At 54.1% G+C, this 17,848-nt stretch overlaps 2 protein-coding genes across 3 annotated transcripts; one reads left to right on the forward strand and one right to left on the reverse strand.

The window, feature by feature from the left end:
* Positions 1 to 2,305: 2,305 nt before the first annotated feature.
* On the reverse strand, positions 2,306 to 9,276 carry UNC5CL (unc-5 family C-terminal like). Its single transcript, XM_068558194.1, has 8 exons — positions 8,857 to 9,276; positions 8,033 to 8,333; positions 7,029 to 7,291; positions 6,220 to 6,321; positions 5,891 to 5,958; positions 4,922 to 5,022; positions 4,657 to 4,770; positions 2,306 to 2,769 (listed from the first exon to the last, which is right to left on the reverse strand). Exons 1-8 carry the CDS (start codon positions 9,239 to 9,241, stop codon positions 2,547 to 2,549), a joined length of 1,557 nt encoding a protein of 518 aa, XP_068414295.1. The 5' UTR covers positions 9,242 to 9,276; the 3' UTR covers positions 2,306 to 2,546.
* A 3,885-nt stretch (positions 9,277 to 13,161) lies between these two features.
* On the forward strand, positions 13,162 to 17,510 carry TSPO2 (translocator protein 2). Of its 2 annotated transcripts, none has more exons than XM_068558419.1 (4): positions 13,162 to 13,324; positions 16,380 to 16,572; positions 16,925 to 17,066; positions 17,304 to 17,510. In XM_068558419.1, the coding sequence occupies exons 1-4, from the start codon at positions 13,309 to 13,311 to the stop codon at positions 17,502 to 17,504; spliced, it is 552 nt and encodes a 183-aa protein (XP_068414520.1). In that variant the 5' UTR covers positions 13,162 to 13,308; the 3' UTR covers positions 17,505 to 17,510. The 2 variants fall into 2 exon arrangements, with proteins under 2 accessions (XP_068414520.1, XP_068414521.1); XM_068558420.1 differs by lacking the exon at positions 13,162 to 13,324 and adding an exon at positions 14,351 to 14,975.
* The last annotated feature ends 338 nt before the right edge of the window (positions 17,511 to 17,848 follow it).

The raw sequence follows: 17,848 nt of genomic DNA on the forward strand, positions 1-17,848 counted from the left end.
TTGCAGCGAGCAGGGGCTACTCTTCGTTGCGGTGCGCAGGTTTCTCACTGCGGTGGCTTCTCTGGTTGCAGAGCACAGGCTCTAGACGCACGGGCTTCAGAAGTTGTGGCACGTGGGCTCAGTAGTTGCGGTGCACAGGCTAGTTGCTCCGCGGCATGTGGGATCTTCCCAGACCAGGGATCGAACCCATGTCCCCTATGTGGGCAGGCAGATTTTCTTTTCTTTTTTTTTTTTATTAATTTATTTTATTTATTTTTGGCTGTGTTGGGTCTTCGTTTCTGTGCGAGGGCTTTCTCCAGCTGCGGCGAGCAGGGGCCACTCTTCATCGCGGTGCGCAGGTCTCTCACTGTCGCGCCCTCTCCCGTTGCGTAGCACAGGCTCCAGACACGCAGGCTCAGTAGTTGTGGCTCATGCACTTAGTTGCTCCACGGCATGTGGGAATCTTCCCAGACCAGGGCTCGAACCTGTGTCCCCTGCATTGGCAGGCAGATTCTTAACCACTGTGCCCCAGGGAAGTCCCTCCTTCATGGCTTTTATTCACAATTCCAAAAGACTTGACACTCTTAAAGTGATTTGTTCCAGGGTAGGGAGTAACACAAAATAAAGATGACTCTGGCTGGCATGGAAAGCAAGGAATAGACAATAGGAGGAAAGGGGAAAACTGTACCAGACTCCAGGGGAGAAAGATGCTCTTAGTAGCTCAATCCTGAGCCAAATGAAGAGGGAGAAGGCCAAGGTACCAGCCTGGAGTGGCTGGCAGGCCCGATGCGGTGGGAGGACTAACAGAGAATGGATGGGGTTAGGGGAAGAGGGAGAGGGGGAGAGGGCCCCACCCTGAAGGCTTGCTTCTAACAGAAAGGGAAGAGAACCTCCCTGATTTACCACGCTGGAAGCACAATCTACAAAATGCTTCTCTCCAGCCGGCCCCCATCAGTACAATTTTACCGCATAAAACCATTCATACCCACATTCAAATTTATCAGTCTGAGCAAAATACAGCTAGTAACAAAGAAAGGCAGTTTTCATATTTTATTATACAATGTTGTTCATCATAGAAAAAGCTTTAATATTTTTTAATTAAATACAGAAGAAATTGTTAGTGTTGCCAGAGAGATCATTTGTCTGCCCTTGAAAAAATTAACAACACCTGTTTTCAAACAAAAGAATTGCTTAAATTGAGTCAAATCCTTTGTTCTCTTTTCAGGACCCAGACTACTGATTTATTTTCTATACAGTGTCTAACACGCAGTAGGTGCTGAATAAAGAGTTGACTGAATGGGATGTTCTTTAATCCCTATCCTCTATTTCCTGACCCTAAAGTGGATCTTGACTCATGGGGTAAAATCCCCACCCATCCATTCCTAGGGTAGACCAGTGTCTCTCAATAGCCTTTGATCCTTAACCGTGGTTTAGAGACACTTACCTGAGGGAAATAACTGAGGATTTCAGAGAAAGAAACACACAGGGGCAGATACACTAAGTAGGTATAGACAAAAAGATGCTAAGGCCAGGAGTAAAAGAGAGACAGATTCAGGGACGGAGCCACTGCAGGGGCCAGCGACAGCAAAATGAAGTCAGAGAGACTTAAAACTCACACAGTTCAAGATAAAGAGATTAAAAGGTTGGACAACAATAATAATCTTGAAGTTTCTTTTCAGCTTTGATGTTTTATGACAGAGACAATGGCACAGAGAGAGGAAGACAAGGCAAGGATGGGAGGATAAAGAGACAAAGGAAGTCAAAGGAGACAGGTGGACAGCCAGCTATGACTGTCTATCTTTAGATCTGGCCTTGAACCCTTGTCCTGCTCTCACCTCACACCCAGCACGCTGGGCTCCTTGATGACTCAGCACCCCACGCTCACCCGGCTCCCACTGTAAGTCCAGTCACATCCCCGCCTTCCCCCACCTTAAGATCTCACTCTTTGTAAATCATCTCTCCTACATCCTGCATGATGCTTTCTCACTGCTCCAGCCCATACTCAGCTCCCTCCCTTCCCAACTCCTAATGCAGGTACAATTCATACCACATCCACATCCCCTAACCACAGGGCATGTGCTGCTGGTTTAGTGTTTGCCCTCAGCTCCTACGAGGGCATCTTGGTTCCCACAGGAGAACTGTGGTTTCCACAAGGCTCCAAACCCGACCTCATATATTCCAGGAGTCCCCATGACACCCAGTCCAGTGCCGGGTATCACTAAGTGCTCAGTGAATACTCGTGGACTAACCAGTCCCCAAGGGGTGCCAACAGGGCAGCCTAACAGTCCATTGGTCTATTAAATAGCTTCCCGGAGGCTGGCCACGCTGGGGTCATCTCCTGGGCTCCTGCGCCCCCTGCCGGCCAGGAAGGGATCTGCATGCAGGACGACGTGGGCCGAAAGGGTGGTCCTGACCCGAGGAGGCGTCCGGACTCGCGGTGGCCCCAGGCACCGTCCAAGGGTCCTGATGAGGTCGGTGGGCACAGCCAGGAACTGCAGCTGTTTTCTTCCTAGGTGTAGGGGCACATCCCGGTGGACAGAGCTCCACCCTGCCCCATAGCGGGGCTCTCAGAGCTTCTCATCCAGCTCCAGGCCCTGGTTCTCCTGGGCGACCCAGCAGACCCGGGCTGGGCTATCGCTTTGCGTCCCCTTCAGGTAGTTCTGGATGACGGAGGCGCAGTCCAGCCGCTCCATGATGGTCATGAGGTAGTGCAGCTCCTTCAGGCTGCCGTTCTGCTCCTCAAACAGCTCCAGGATGGCTGCCGCGGGGCTGCGCTGGCAGGACAGGAACCTGGCCGGGAGGGTGAGGGGAGGAGGTGAGGGGGGGGAGGGGCACTACAGGGAGATCCACACCCCCGCCCCCGCCCCCCCAGCTCTGGTCCTCATCCTGCTCTTAACTGCCTTCCAGGGCGCTCGGGATGGTGGGAGGGCCCAGGACTTGAAATCGGAGATGGCCCTGGCTCAAAGCCTACTCCCCTCTAGACCTCAGTTTCCTCTTCTTACACGAGGGCTTGGGTGAGCGGACCCCTAAGGTCGCTTCCAGCTCTGATGTTCTGTATTTGCCTTCTCTACCCCCCACCCCCAGCCCAAACACACTCTCCCCCAGCCCCCCATCCCAGGCCCCATCCTACCCATCACTAAGGAAACAGTTGCTCCCAGGCGTGACCCTCCCCTGCTCAAAAACCTTCCAGAGTCTCTTTCACCTACTAACCAAGCCCCTTCCCCTGACTTTCTGGCTTACCCACCACTTGGCCTTGCCCTGTTTTTTCTGACCTTTTCTCCCTGCTCCCATCGTGAAGCTTCCTTCTCACCTTAAACACACCAGACCCACCACCTCCTCTCCTCCTCTCCTCCCGCAAACAGGAAGGTGGATCCCCTACTTCCCCAACACCTGTTTCTGAAGCCCTCATTCCCACCTCCCAGGTGGAGGAGACCATTCTGCATCCCTCAGTTCAGACTTCTGGGCATAGCTCCCACAAGTCTTTATTATTCTTTTTTATTTAATGGAGATATATAGTTGACCCTTGAACAACACCACTTTGAACTATGTGGGTCCACTTATATGCAGATTTTTTCAACAGTAAATACTACAGTGCTACCTGGTCCCTGGTTGGTTGAATCTGTGGAGGCACAACCATGGATATGGAGGGCCGACTATAAGTTATACTACGATTGTCGACTGCATGGAGGGTCACACTTCTAACTCCCACATTGTTCAGGGGTCAACTGTAATTGACATAAGTCTTCATTATTCTTGCTTCAGCCATTTTGTGTCTCTGTTTTCAACTTGCTATGCAATATGGGATACATACAGTAAGGTCAAAGGAGCACTTGCCTTGATTTTTTTAAGCTCTCTGTATCCCTTACTAGAGGGTGACCTCCTTGGTTCTGGGACCATATCTCATTCATCCTGTATCCCAATGCTTAGCATAGGTTTTCCAGGACTTAGAAGGTACTTGATAAAGGTTTAATAAATGGGTGATTTTAAAATCTACCCTATTTTCCAGATCCAACTCTAGTCCCATCTCCTGGGTGAAGTCTTCCCTGACCACCCGTCATCATCCGGGTGCTGGGGCTTAGCTCAGAATTGGTTTACTGATCTCTCTTGAGACCATGGCTGCGCTGTCCCCACTACTGCTAATGTTTATTGAATTAACCTGTGCCAGGCACTCAGCTACATGCTTTATACACATTATCCTATAGTCTGCCGTTCTGCCCCTCAGGGCACAGTATGTCAAGCACTCAGTATGTACCAATGACTTACATGTCAACCGATCCATTTTGAATATTTATTGAACCAATATTTATGTATTGAACACCAGCCATGAGGCAGGCATCATTCTAGGTACCAAGAACACAGTGATAAAATAGAAAGATGTCCAAAGCCTTCCTGTGGAGTCCCTTTCACTTCCCCTGCTCCTCTCCCCTGGCCTTTTCCTCTCTCACCTGCCGTGTCCTCTCCTCTTTGTAGCCATGAGAATGAGGACTGCTTGGCCCAAACCAATGAGATCACTGTCAATGAAATCAACCCTGTTCTGAGAAATAGGGTGGGGAGTAGCCGCTCCCTGACTTTTAAGTCACTCTTTTGTGAATGGTCCAGTCTCCAAGGGGTCCTGAGAACACCCACCCCAGTCCACCCTCCCCCTCTGTGCCTCTTACCGGACCTCATCCCTCTTACCGGATTTTCGTACCACAGAGCCCCAGGTGGGAGGCCAGTCGTCGCCAGTCATTGCCAGTGATGCTGTTTGGCTCCAACAACATCTGCAGCCGCTCGAAGAGCTCTGGGGGCAGCCTGAGGCAGGGGGAAAGGGTGTCCTTGGAGGGGAGGATCAAGAGACCCAGCCTGGTTCCACAGACACCTCAATGCCGTGCTCGCCCTGCAAGCCCAAAGGCAGGAATCCCAAACATCCCCCGGGCAGCAGCTCAAGCAACCACCACCTTACCTGTTGCATGGGGGTGGCTGGGTCACAGGGGGTGGCGCTGTCCAGGATTCCTCCTCCGATGCCTGGAATCTGAGGATTTCCATGTACTTGGTCTCCAAGCCCTGAGCCAACAGAGGGGCGGGGAACACACTTAGGGATCATGAGACATCCCTCTGAACCAGAAGCCGGGGCACCCATCTCCATGCCTCGTGTCTCTCCTTCAGCCTGTCACCGGAGACACTTAACCAGGAGACACAGCCCCACCCCAATCAACACCCTCTACCCTCTGCTTCCCCAACCCCACAGCCTTCAGCCTTAAGTTTGCTCAGAGCTCTTTGGGACCTGGGACATGAAGACCAAACAAGGTACATCCTAAGACACCAGGAGAAGTCCTGGGTGGGGTCAAGGGCAGGGGAGGTCATCTAATAATAAGAGACACTGAACTTGGGCATACGTGCCCCCTTCCTCCATTCCTCCTCTCCTTGGTTCCTCCTTCCCAAGTGATACCCCGAGGGGTGTCTGCCTACTCTCCAGTAAGATGCCACATGGTTCCCCAAAGACTCTCCAATCCTGATTTCTTCATGTCTTCCCTCGGGAGAGTGGGATCTCTAACTCCCATCCCACCTACTCAAGACCCCCTTCCTGGGTCACTCTCCACCTGAAGATACACAGCACCATCTCTCAGATGTAGACAATCTCTCCAGAAAGAAACCACTTCTCTTTGATGCCCAAGTTCCTCCAGGTTGGAAGAAAGGGTTCATGTAGGGTTTGGTTCTTTTACCCTCCTGCTAGATTCATCCAGGGATAGACAGGAGAGTCAAAGATGGAGGGTAACTTGGAGGCCAGGCAGTCCCTGCCCCTGGAAGAATGCCCTCTTCACCGGCTTGATTATGTGATTAGAGCCATACTTCCTAGGCACCAGACCCTCGCCCACTTTGCCCAGGACTCCCCCAGGCCCTGCCCTTCCTCTGCCCCTCAGCTCCAACTCACATCCTGGAAGGTGTGCATGGTGACAATGATCTCATTGGTCAGTGCTGAGCAGTCCTCGTTCTCATTGGCTACAAAGAGGAGACGTAGCAGGTGAGAGAGGAAAAGGCCCAGGAGAGGAGAGCAGGAGAGCAAAAGGGACTCCAGTGTAAGGCTTTGGAAATCTGAAGCAGCTGCGTAGCCCCCCATCTTTCTCTCTGCAGAGATCTGCTGCGGCCCCTAACCTTTAAGAGAGGGTCTGCAGGCATGGCCGAATGAGGAGCTGTAGGGCTCCAGGGTGACCAGGAGGGGAGAGGAGAGGGCAGGAGGTAGACACGGGGCTCCTGGGCTACCTGCTTTTCTCCGGAAGCAGAAGGAGCGGAAGGGGCACTTTCCATGCCAGATGTGCAGATGGGGAACCAGCTGGCAACTGCTGTCGTCCACGTTCTCCCAACCTGGGGAGGGGGCAGACGGACAGAGGGCCTCAAGAGGGGAGACTTCCACAAGGGTTTAAGGAGGTCACCCTGTGGCAGGCACTGTGCAGGGCGCTGAGGGGAGGGATGGGGAGGGAGCAAAGGCAGGAGGGTGACTCAAGTGGATGGGAGGCCCCAGAGCCTGGGTGGGGACCCTGGGAGCGGTCTTCCTTCTACCAGCACCCAGACTCCTCCCCCCACCTCTCCACCCTCCCCTTCAACCCCCTCCCTCCCATCCACTAGCCCAGATGCAGCCACGCATGCGCGCCCTGTCCACACCCCACAAACACCCTTAGGCCCACTGTCAATTCCCGCAGCCAACCCACAAAAGAACGAGGGAAAAGAAGACTGGGCCTCCCCCTCCGACACCGGCTCCATCCAGGTGGGACAAGAGAAGCCTCCCGCTCCGTCCCTGCCCCTGCGGGTGCAATGCCTCTCCTCTCGACACCCACTTGGCTCAGCTGGCCTCCCACGGAGGGACCGGGGCTTCCTCAGCAGAGGGAGGAAGTGGGAAAGCCGGGGCCTCCAAGAGGCAGCAGCAAGAGCCAGAAGGCCCCCTTGAAGCTGCTGCCTGCCCTTGAATCTCAAAAAGAAACTCGAGGCCCCCAGGTTTCCACCACAGGGGAGGCGCAGACCCTTCCCTCCAACGGGCTCCCCGATGCGCCGTCGCCTGGCCCTGTCCCCCTCACCCTCGGAGATGTATTTGAGTTTCAGGCACTGGTCCCCTCGGGCCCCGGTGAAGTCGAAGAGCTGGCAGGGGCCACGCAGGCGCCCGCCGTGCGGCTGCTCATTGGTCACAGCCCACCGCAGGGCACAGGGTGTGTTGTTGAGGAAGTAGACGCGCAGCTGCAGGTGAGACTGCCCGGGGGCCAGCGGCGAGCAGAACACGGCCAGCTGCAGCCACTTCCGGGCTTCCCTGCTCACAGCTGCCTCCAGCACACAGGTGTAGAGGCTGCGGGGAGAGACAGTGACAGGGACCGTGCACAGTGGGGCAAGGGAGGCTGGGAGACCAGCCCACCTGCCACCGGGCTCCCACCGCACCAGGGGCTGCTGTGCGGGCTCCCAAGGAGGCGAGGAGAACATTCCAGGGCATGTAGGGAAGAACTGGGGTGGAGGGGTCGGCTAGGGGGAAGGGACGTGAGTCATGGCACGGTGACTGTCCCTGGGTCGGGAGAAGAGCCAGCATGGGAAAGGAAGACACTGGGCTCAGGGCCACCATGCATGGCCCTGCTCTGGTCAGTGGGTGGCAAGGAGACTGGGAGGCAGGGGGACCTAAGACCCTAGAGAGACATAGCTAAGGACAGGCATGCCATGGGCTAGAGTCTCAGAGAACTGGAGGGGCAAAGCGCCCTAGACAGCTTGGGGACAGTCCTGACCAGGGGCACAGGGAAGAGACAGACAATTTTAGAGACAGAAGTGGAGATGGGACAGGCCCCATCTAGACACAGGACCAGGGTTGGGCCAGACCCTTCTAGACAGGCAGAGGGACCACGGTGGGACGCACGGTCCTGGATGGGGTTGGAGCAAGATAAGCTGCCATAGGCACCAGGACAGAGGGACTGGGGAAGGACAGGGGGATACGGGGTGTGCAGGCCATCTTGGACAGAGAAAGGGGCAGACCCCTACAGAGAGGTGACGATCAGGCAGACAAAGAAAGGGGGCAGGAAGTACAGGCTGACGGGCTGGTGCCTACCTGAAGTGGAAGAGGTGGATGCGACATTCATCCCGGGAGGTGTGGTCTCCTGGCCGCCCCAGCGGCTTCCAGGCCTTGGCGTCCAGCAGGGTCGTGTTGCTGCTGTAGGTACGGGCTTGGCTGGGCTGCTGAGCACAGTGCTTGAAGGTGAGGGTGCAGGGCTTCAGGAAGGAGGCCCCATGGGGGCCACATGCCACCACGGGGCTCACCAGCCCCTGGGCTCGGGACAGCAACGGGGCGTCTGACAGATCCCACACCAGGATCAGTGCCACCCGCTCCTGGCGGCCCACAGACACAGCACCTGGAGAGGGGGAGAGCTGAGATGGGCCCAGCAGGCAGGCACAGCCCTGCGGCAGAGGAGGTCAGGTCAGAGTGGGAGAGGAGGTGGGGCGGGAGCCCAGGAGCGGGCATGCAGCAGGGCACTTGGAGAGGCAGTGTGGAAGGAGAACAAGGTGATTGTGACTGATTTGGGATGTGACCCTGAGCAAGTCGCCCCCTTCTCCAAGGGCTGCTGCCAGCTCACTCAGGGCCTTGTGTGAATTTGCAAAAGGTGCTCTTCCTCCAGACATTTTACTTCCCTTTATGGGAGAATCATCATAACACACTGTTCACTAAAACAAGGCCCTTTACCTCCACCTGCCACAAAACTGTCGTAAAAAATACGTAATATATCCATCTTTGGAGTCAAGAACGTCATACTAAACATACAAGCAACTTTCAAAATTATGAAGATGTCTCTGAATGGTGCTCCCTTGGAGTTGGTGCCCTTGTCCAATGTGCAATGTGAACAACTGTACGCTGAGGAGGAAGCTGGGTGCTGTTACCTGGCGGGATGAGCAGGGAAATGCCCGTATCCTGGAGCATCAGGCAGCCACCGCGGTGGTCCACCTCTCGAGCCGAAAACACCAACAGCTTGTGCATCAGCTGTTGGATGACAGTCTGGCCTTGGGTGGGCGTGTGCAGTTCCTGGTAGAAGGCAGCTATCTCCTGCAGCGAGGCTGGAGGGCCCTCCGCAGAGGACTCACTTTCAGGTAGGGGAGTGGGATGGGAGGCTGGCTCCTCTTGGCTCTCCAGCTTCCAGCAGGTGCCCAGCAGCCGGCGAGGACAGCGCCATTGAAGGCACTGGGCCAGAAGGACAGCACTTGCCACTGGAACCCCCACCAGCAGTAGGAACTGGGCGGGTTGGAAGGAACTCTCATGGGAGCACATCCGCCTGGTCACTTGATGCTGCCAGTTCCCCTGCACCCCTGTGCCAGCCGAGGCCAGGGGCCTGGGGGGAAAAGAGGTCAGTGTCAGGTAAGCCTTTTCAAGGTCATGGAGGCTAAGACTTGACTTCTAAGCGGCTGCAATGAGGGATCAAATTGTCTTCATCCCAGCACACCCATGCACCCCGGTCAGATCAATTTCTTTAACGGAAATTAAAGAAATTAATTTCTTTATTAGTTTCTCTCCCTCTCTCCCTCTCTCTCTTCCTTAAGAAACTGCCATGGCTCCCCATGACCTAGTACATCAAATTTCTCTCTCATGAGACAGAAAGAGCTTGGGTTTGGAGTTAGAGAATGTGAGTTCAAATGCCACCTTGGTCACTATTGTTTGTGAGCTCGTCCTATTGTTTAATGTGCCTCAGTTTCCTCATCTGTCAAAATAGCTCCCTTGATCTACATGGGCTCACATAGGAAAATCTTAGAGTAGAAAAGCAAGTCACAAAGGGCTAGACATCCTCTGATCTCATTAATGTAAACAACAAAACTATATACAACTGTAGATACATATTTATGGGTGTATAGATATAAATGATAGAGAAAGGTCTGGAGCAGTGCTCTGTACTAAAAATATAACGTGAGCCACAGATGTGCTTTTAAGCTTTCTAGGGACCACATTAAAAAAGTAAAAAGAAACAGGAGAAATTAATTTTGATAATATATTTTATGTTACCCAATATATTCAAAATATTATCATGTCAACAGGTAATCAATATAAAATTACTGGGATATTTCACATTCTTTTTTTCATACTAAGTCTTCGAAATCCATGTGTATTTTACACTCACAGCACATCGCAATTGGGCTTCTCTCTACTTCAAGGACTCAGTAGCCACATGTGCTAGTGATTCCTGCCTGGGACGTGCAGGTCTGGGAGGACACACCCCAAACTATTCCCATTGGTCATTACTGAAAGAGATGAAAAATTGGGGAGCTGGAAGGTGTGAAAGAGGACTTTCTATTTTCTTAAACTCTTTTCTCTGTACTCTTTGAATCCCCCCACCAAGCGTGTCTGTATATTAACTTTGTAATTCTTTTTAAAAACGAATAAAAGTGAAAAACAAAGCCTCTCAGAGTGATGGTGAAGATGGCATGAGATCATGTGGAAATCATGCTGTAGATGATAAAACCCTGTCTAAATATGTTTGTTTATTTATGCCCCTCCTTCTGCCAGAAAGGTTGGAGCGTAGTTCACAGGGATATGTAAAATACAAGAGTAACAAAAGTTAAAAGTGGAAGCAAAAAGAGAAAGAAAACCAAAGGTGGGGGCCTCCGGTGAGGCTCACCTGGTTCCCAGCATCAGACTGGGGCCTTCCAGCAACTTTCCCGTGAGGATGTCAGCTCTTCCCCAGGCCCTTCAGAATCCACTGCCTCCCCCTCCTACTTTCCCTCTTCCTCCCTTAATTTCCAACACCTCCACCCTCGGGCAAGACCAGGCTCCTCACAGCTCATTAATTCTAGCCTCTGGCCTTTGGTCCTGCTGTTCTCTGTTTCATGCTCTCCTCACCTGCCTCATCTACCTGCCTGGACCCCTCCTGCTCAGGAGTAACTGCCATCCACCGTCCCGGCCCCCACTCACCAGCCCTTGACAGTCTCGCCCTCTGAAATCTCTCACCGCTGCCTCCCACCATACTAAGTAACTCTTGACCATATGCTGTCACGTGTGGCTTTCCCACTCAAATGAACAATTTCTGAGCACCAGCTGTGGACCAGGAACTGTGGGAAGCTCAGTCCTGCCAACAATGATGTCTTATTCAGCTCTCATGGAGCTTCTGAGGGCATGGGATTCATTTACTCCGAGGCTGAGTTCTGTGAGACACCATATCCTCCTTCAAAGTCGCCAGGGTCCCCATGGTTGATTCACTAGGATCTGCACTAGTGAATCATCCCTTCACTTATGCCACCCACCCAGAGCTGAGGCCTTGCCCCAAGCCTCCTGCCCCTTCCTTGCCCAACTTCTTCCTTCCTTCTCAGGGCCCATGAAACCTAAGCCCCCTTCCCATCTCCCCCGCCAATCCCCAACAGGGGCCACAGCTCCTCTGTATTGTCAGGATGGAGCACTGGGGCGGGATCTGTTTCCCCCAGTGTCCTCACTGAAAATGTAGACAAGAAGGGAAGCCGTGGCATTGCTCCCTTGGCCTTAACATGCAACCCTGCAGACCGTGCCCCTGGCTGGGGACACAAGTGAAGTAAGTGAGCCGGCGATGCCTGAATCTGGTGGGGATGGGGGTCGGAGCCGCAGACTTCCCTTTACGTCCCATCCAATCCTTTCGGTCCTTCCATAGTAAAGACAGTTGGAATTATAACTGTAATAATAATAGCTAACATTCACGGAGATTTGCTGAGCCAGTGTGTTAAAGCGCTCTACGTGGCCTAGCTCATTTGATCCTCACAGCAGCTTTATGAGCTAGCTTTTATTTTTATCTCCATTTCCCAGATTAGGAAACCAAGTTATCTCCCCCAGGGAGGACAGAGGGTAGATTATTAAGCTACAACTGAAAGCAGAAGGGAAGGATGAGCAAAGATGACAAGAGCTTCCAGAAACACTCCCTTTCTCTCCCTGCCCCTTCTTTTTCCCCAGGGTCTCTTCGTTTCCACTTCTAGAGGAAATGAAGTTAGAAGAGAAAGAAACAAAAATAAATACAAGGAAAAATAAACATAAGGAACTAAAGGCACATCCTTGGTGCCACAACGAGTGATGCCCCCCCAACCCCCTGCCCACCAAGGCACCAGCAGCAGGGGATGGGCCAGCTTTCTTTCTTGGGAAAGAAAGGAGGGACTTTCCCTATTTCTATAGCAACAACCTTTCCAGGGCTTCCAAAGACCAGAGTCCAAATCCCCTCCACCCCACTGGGTGGCGCAGAAGAGTCCCCTTGCCCAACCTTCCAACCTGGAAGGCCTCTCACAGGGGCCCATTCATTACCTGGCCGGAAGCAGGTTAACTCCTCCCCCAGCTCAGCCCCACTTCTCCCAGGCTGACAGCTCTCCAGGCTGCGTTGGCCCTCACTCCATTCTCCCCTTTGCCCCAGGAAGGGGAAGGGTCCCAAATCTATTAGCACAGCAACCAGGTAAATGCAGACGGAAGCCTCCCAACCCCATGGCTGACCCTTTATTACCCAGGCCTCTGGTTTGTCTTGCCCCAGACCCTTGATCATGCTGGGTAGCACTTCCCCAAGATGAGGGTCCTTTAGGATGCTGCCATCAGCTAACCCTAGGGAGTTGCCTCCTCCAGCACAAGGATCCAGGCTCCTGCTGCAAAGCTCTGCTCATATCCTTTAAGGAAACTCTCAACCCTTCTCCCACGTCACTGGTTCTTATTGTGTCTACTCCTTGAAAGATCTCCAATTACTGAAGTACATAAAAGGTACCAGGATGGATGAGTCCAAATCTAAGTCATGGGCAGCATTCATCAGCATAGTTTATATTTCCATAGTGCCTCCCCTTGGTCCTCACACCCACTGGGCAGTGGCCCTCTCCCAAGCCCCTTCCGCCTCTCCTCCTCCAGCACAGGGTCTCCACACTCCGCCAGGCCCAGCTGAGCTGGCCTGGCTCCTCCCCTGAGCCCCAGGTGGCCCCATCGCAACGCTCACCCCACCCCCAGCTGCCCCAGGGGGTGTTCACATTACCGTGTAGGTGCTCCCAGAGGCTGCCGGCTTTTCCAGGAACAGTAGTTCCTTCTCTGAGAGAGAGGTCAGCCAGACCCCGTCGCCAAGCCAGCGGACAAGTGGAGGTGGGCGGGGAATCCAGGCAGCAGTGGCCTGGCACTTCCCGCTTCCCGGCAAAGTCCTGCCTCTCAGCTGCCCTAAGGCGGGGTGGGGAGTCTATCCCTGTCTATTGGCAAAGTCCAGCCAAGGTGAGGGAGGATCGCAGGAGTCAGAGGACTGGGTCGAGTACTAGGTCTAGGACTAGTAGTCTAGGTCTGGAAGGGAGGGGACAGAGGGAGACAACCTGGGTACGGGTGAGACGTCTCTAGAGTGCCCTCTGCTGGTCAGTGGCTGTCCCCCGCCAGAGACTATGAAAACGACACAAGGTAAGAGGAACCCTAACCAGGGCTTCTCAAACTATAATGCGCACGAACCGCCTGAGCGACCTTGTTAGAATGCAGGTTCTGATCCCGTTGGTCTGGGGTGGGGCCCAAGGTTCTACATCTTAGAAGCCCCCAGGTGATGCCATTGCGGCCTGTCCGGGGGCTTAGACAATACCTAGTTCTGCACCCTTCCTGCACAGATATGATGGTGGAGGCACCGAGTTAATGACCCACAGCTGCTGGCGGCATTGGGGCACAGCCGTATCTGCTCCCTACCCAGTGCTCTTTCCACTGCCCACAGGGATGCTGCCAGTTGGGGGGGAGTTGAACTTCAGGCCGTTTGCCAGCCTGGTCCTTCCTTTGACACTCTGCCACTGGAATGAAAGCTCCCCGTGCAGAGGGATGTTTTTCCAGCCATTTGCTCTGTATCCTCAGCTCTCAGTACAGCCGGATCCAAAGTAGGTGTTCAGTAAAGACTTGAATGAATGAATGGCCAGCTGAGAGAAAAGGGGAGGCATTTTGGATCCAGACTGCCAACACTGAACCCAGTGACCCACCTGCTGGCTGTGTAATCGTAGGCTAGTTGCTCAACCCCTCTGAGCCTCACTTCCCTTGCCTGTCAAATGCACATAATAATATTTACTTTGCGAGGGATAATGATGGTCATTACTGAGCTAATAAATATAAAGTGCACACCACGAAATGGTTACTCAGTAAGTGGTAACTTGTCACTGTGGTCTGGCCTCCTGCAGCGGAGGTCACTCCCCCAGCCCTGAAGTGATCATCTCCCATGGAAAATAAGTAACCGCTTCTGCTTTCGTCTTAGTTAACGATTCTCTGGCCTCTTGTCCCGGACTGCCACCCCCTCCCCTGGGCTGCCTTCCCTGGGAGGAGGGGATAAACACCTCCCAGGGGTGCCCAGGTCCCCAAAGTGGAGAGATGGGGCAAAGGAATGGTGGAGAGCAGCCAGCCTGGGGAGAGGACCTCATGCCTAAAGGACAAGCAAGAAAGAAGTGCTCAGAACTTTGATAGGAATGAAGAGCGGACGTGTTGGACTTTGCTGGACAAAGGTCTGTCTGAGTCACACAGGAGGCTGGCCGCCTTTTCCTCTGAGTCATGAGGTTCTAGGGGTTTGTGAAACAACCGTCAAGCTCAACTCCAAGCCAACTAGCAGGCAATAACCAGGGGCTGTGTCCATGTCTCATGAGATCATTTCCGAAGCTGGTGCTTGCCTCACTGGGGACAGCCCCAGTTACAGCCCCAGTTCCGGGGAAATCTGAGGGTCCCCACCACCGCCGTGGACACAAAGCTGGTTCATGGGATGCAGCGACTACAGGCATGAGTAGTCTGGCAGCCTGGGGCTCAGCTGTCGCAAGAGGTCCGGGTCCCACAGCACCAAAGCCTCAACAGTTCCACCAAGGGGACTCCTCCAGAGGCCACGTCTAGCAGACCAGGGCATCCCCTGCTGAGAGGAACGCTTCCGGGCCATGCAGGCAGCAGCCTGGACTCCCCAGCCAGTGTCACCACCCTTGTCACTGGAGAAGGGCAGGCCAGCTAGGAGCCCCACTCCACCCTTCTCCCCATCCCCCACCCTCCTCTGCCCTCCACACATCTTACATCCCCGGCACTCAGTCTGGGAGGTATGCTGCCTGAGGTAAGGAGAACACAGGCCTGGGAATAAATAAAGGGGAGCCAGGAGTGGGGAGGACAGGAAAAAGGGAAGGGGGGTCAGGGGGAACCTCCAACACTGGATAGAAAAGTAGAAAACACAGACATAGAGACGCAGGAAGGCAGAAGGTGAAAAAATGGACGGTGAGAAGCAGAGAAAGATAAATAGAAAGATGCACAGGCAGACAGGGTGGTTCTCCCTGTCTCCAGAACCTCCAGGACATGTTCATGGACCCTTGACAGGAAAGGGTGGAGTAGGCGGTCACTGCAGACACTGAGAATAACCACATTTTTTTTCCTTCTAATCCTGTCAGTCATGGGGAGGAGGCTGAAATATCACAGGTGAATGAGAAGCATGGTATTGGGTGGGGCCTTGGTTGGAGGAGGGTCTGTGCATCATCCTACACGCAAAGGACATGCAAAGCAACATGCAAATGAGCATGGCAGTGCTTTAATCAAAGACCAAGCAGTGGTTTCCTTGAGAAGTCAGGCCACAAAAAAATCTGGGTGGTTGTGTTTGTGGCCCCGACCCTCTGGAAGCAGAGACATGGAGGGGGAACCTCCCCCAGCTCCTGAGGGGAAGATGAGAACTTTGGAGAAAGGAATCTACAGTGTCACTCAGCTGAGTTTGCATTTGGGCGGGAGCTCGAGCAGGGTGGGCCCCTGGGGTTTGCTGGTCTGGTATAGCGAGATAAGCCCGGGGCAGTTGGGCAGGCCGGTTCTGGACTAGAAAAGACCCCCAAGGATCTCTGGCTCCTGCCTTCCAAATGTGGTTCTTCCAGGTTGGTTATGTCAGCTTGGTTGAGTTCAGTCTGAGACACTGTCCCCATCGAGGGCTTGCTATGTACCTGGCCAAGTGCCACCCACTGAGAGAGGCAGAAAAGACGGGCCTACCTGGACCTGAGATCCAGGAGCCAGACACACGTTGGGGGAGAGGAGTCTTTCACTAAGAAGCAGTTATCAATACTAGACAGTACGCTCCCAGTGCCAAATAAGCAGTGGGGAGAAAGGAAGTCCACGGAGGGTGGAAAAGGGGGAAGGCAGTGTGGGCTCAGAGGAGGAAGATGTGGCTCACCCAGTGGGGCCTCTATGAAAGATAGATGGAAAGATGCACAGGCAGACGGGCTGGTCAGCCCTGTCTCCAGCACCTCCAGGACATGTTCACGGACACTTGACAGGAAAGGATGGAGTAGGCAGTCACTCCAGACACTGAGAATAACCACATTTTTTTTTTTTTCCTTCTAATCCTGTCAATCATGGGGAGGAGGCCCAGGCCAGGCCTATGAGGGGCCCAGGCCAGGGAAGAGTGTCAGGTAGGAGGAGACAGACGGGCAGACACGGGGAAAGGACTAGGAGAAGGCTACCATCAGTGTGTTCTCTCCCTCCCCAGACTGTACCTCCTCAAGGAGAATGTGGCCTCAAGGGGCCGCCTTTGTGGCCCTGCCCCTCCTGGGGCCCACCCTGGTCTGGCTGCTCACCCATCATTGGATGTCTGGTTGGTGTGACAGCCTGAGAAGGCTGCCGTGGTGCCCATCCCACAGAGTCTTGCTGCTGGTGTGGACAGCCATCTACTCTATCACGGGGTGAGTGTCTGTTTCTCATGCCCTGGGGTGGGAACAAGTCTCCTATCCCTGAACTGCTGCCGTACACTGACCTCTAAAGGGATGGTACCTCATCTTGCCTCTTCTGGGGTGTCCCCTCTGTGCCTGCCTCGGATTCCAACCCCTCCCTCTTCCTCTCCCCTCTCCCAGTATCCCCATCCCTTCCCCCACCTCCCCCCCGCCCCCGGCCCTCAAATGATACCTAGACCCACTTACCCCGATTTCAGCCCACAAGGATTCCCTCTTGGTAACCGAAAGGCCCTAAGCCAGAGGGCTTTCTCCTTTTACCATAGGACACCCTCCTCCGAGCGTTGCTGCCACCATCTCTCCACAGATATGCCTCCTACCTGGTGTGGAAGGACCTGGGAGGGGGCTTTGGGCGGCCCCTGGCCCTGCCCCTCGGCCTCTATGCTGTGCAGCTCGCCATCAGCTGGACTGTCCTGGTTCTCTTGTTCACAGCCCACACCCCCGGTCTGGTAAGGCGCCAGTGCTCAGCAGTGGAATAGGGTAGGGAAGATGAGGCCACCAGGCCCCAGAAGCTGATAGCACAGCAGGTCAATCAGGTGTGGGCAGGTAACGGTTGGGCAGACTTCTCTGAGCTTCCGTGGCACGCACAGAGCACTGGGAACTTGGCTCGCTAGGTCCAGGGTGCTGCAGAAAGGTCGAGGGCCGGTTCCCAGGGCAGCCTGCCTGACCGCCCTGCCCCTGCCCAGGCCCTGCTGCACCTGCTGCTGCTCTTCGGGCTGGTGGTGAGCATGGCGCTGATCTGGCACCCCATCAACAAGCTGGCTGCCCTGCTCCTGCTGCCCTACCTGGCCTGGCTCACCGTGGTTTCTTCCATCACCTATCGCCTGTGGAGGGACAGCCTTTGTCCAGAGCACCAGCCCCAGCCCACGTGGGAGAAGAGTGACTGAGGCAGGGGGCAGGGGAGAGGAGGGAGGGCCAGGGTGGGGATAGAGGAGACCTCAGGCAGGGCTGTGGAGCTAGGGTGGGGACAGTGGGGGGTGGGGAGGTGGCAGGGCTTGACGAGTCCCTGAAGGTGACTCGCTCCAATGTGGCCACTGTCCTAGGTCCCCTGGTGCCACTTTCCATTAGGATTCAGAGACATGGGAAAGGAAGGAAACTTATTTCACACTTAATATAAAATAATAAATTCTGTATTAATAAGAATTAATTTAGTAGTATCACTAAATAAAATCCTAACTGTCTTTGAGGGTATGATGTGAAATGTATACTTGAGTGTATGAAGTCCAGGGCT

The sequence above is a fragment of the Eschrichtius robustus genome, chromosome 12 (assembly GCF_028021215.1).
Source record: "Eschrichtius robustus isolate mEscRob2 chromosome 12, mEscRob2.pri, whole genome shotgun sequence".
Taxonomy (NCBI): domain Eukaryota; kingdom Metazoa; phylum Chordata; class Mammalia; order Artiodactyla; family Eschrichtiidae; genus Eschrichtius; species Eschrichtius robustus.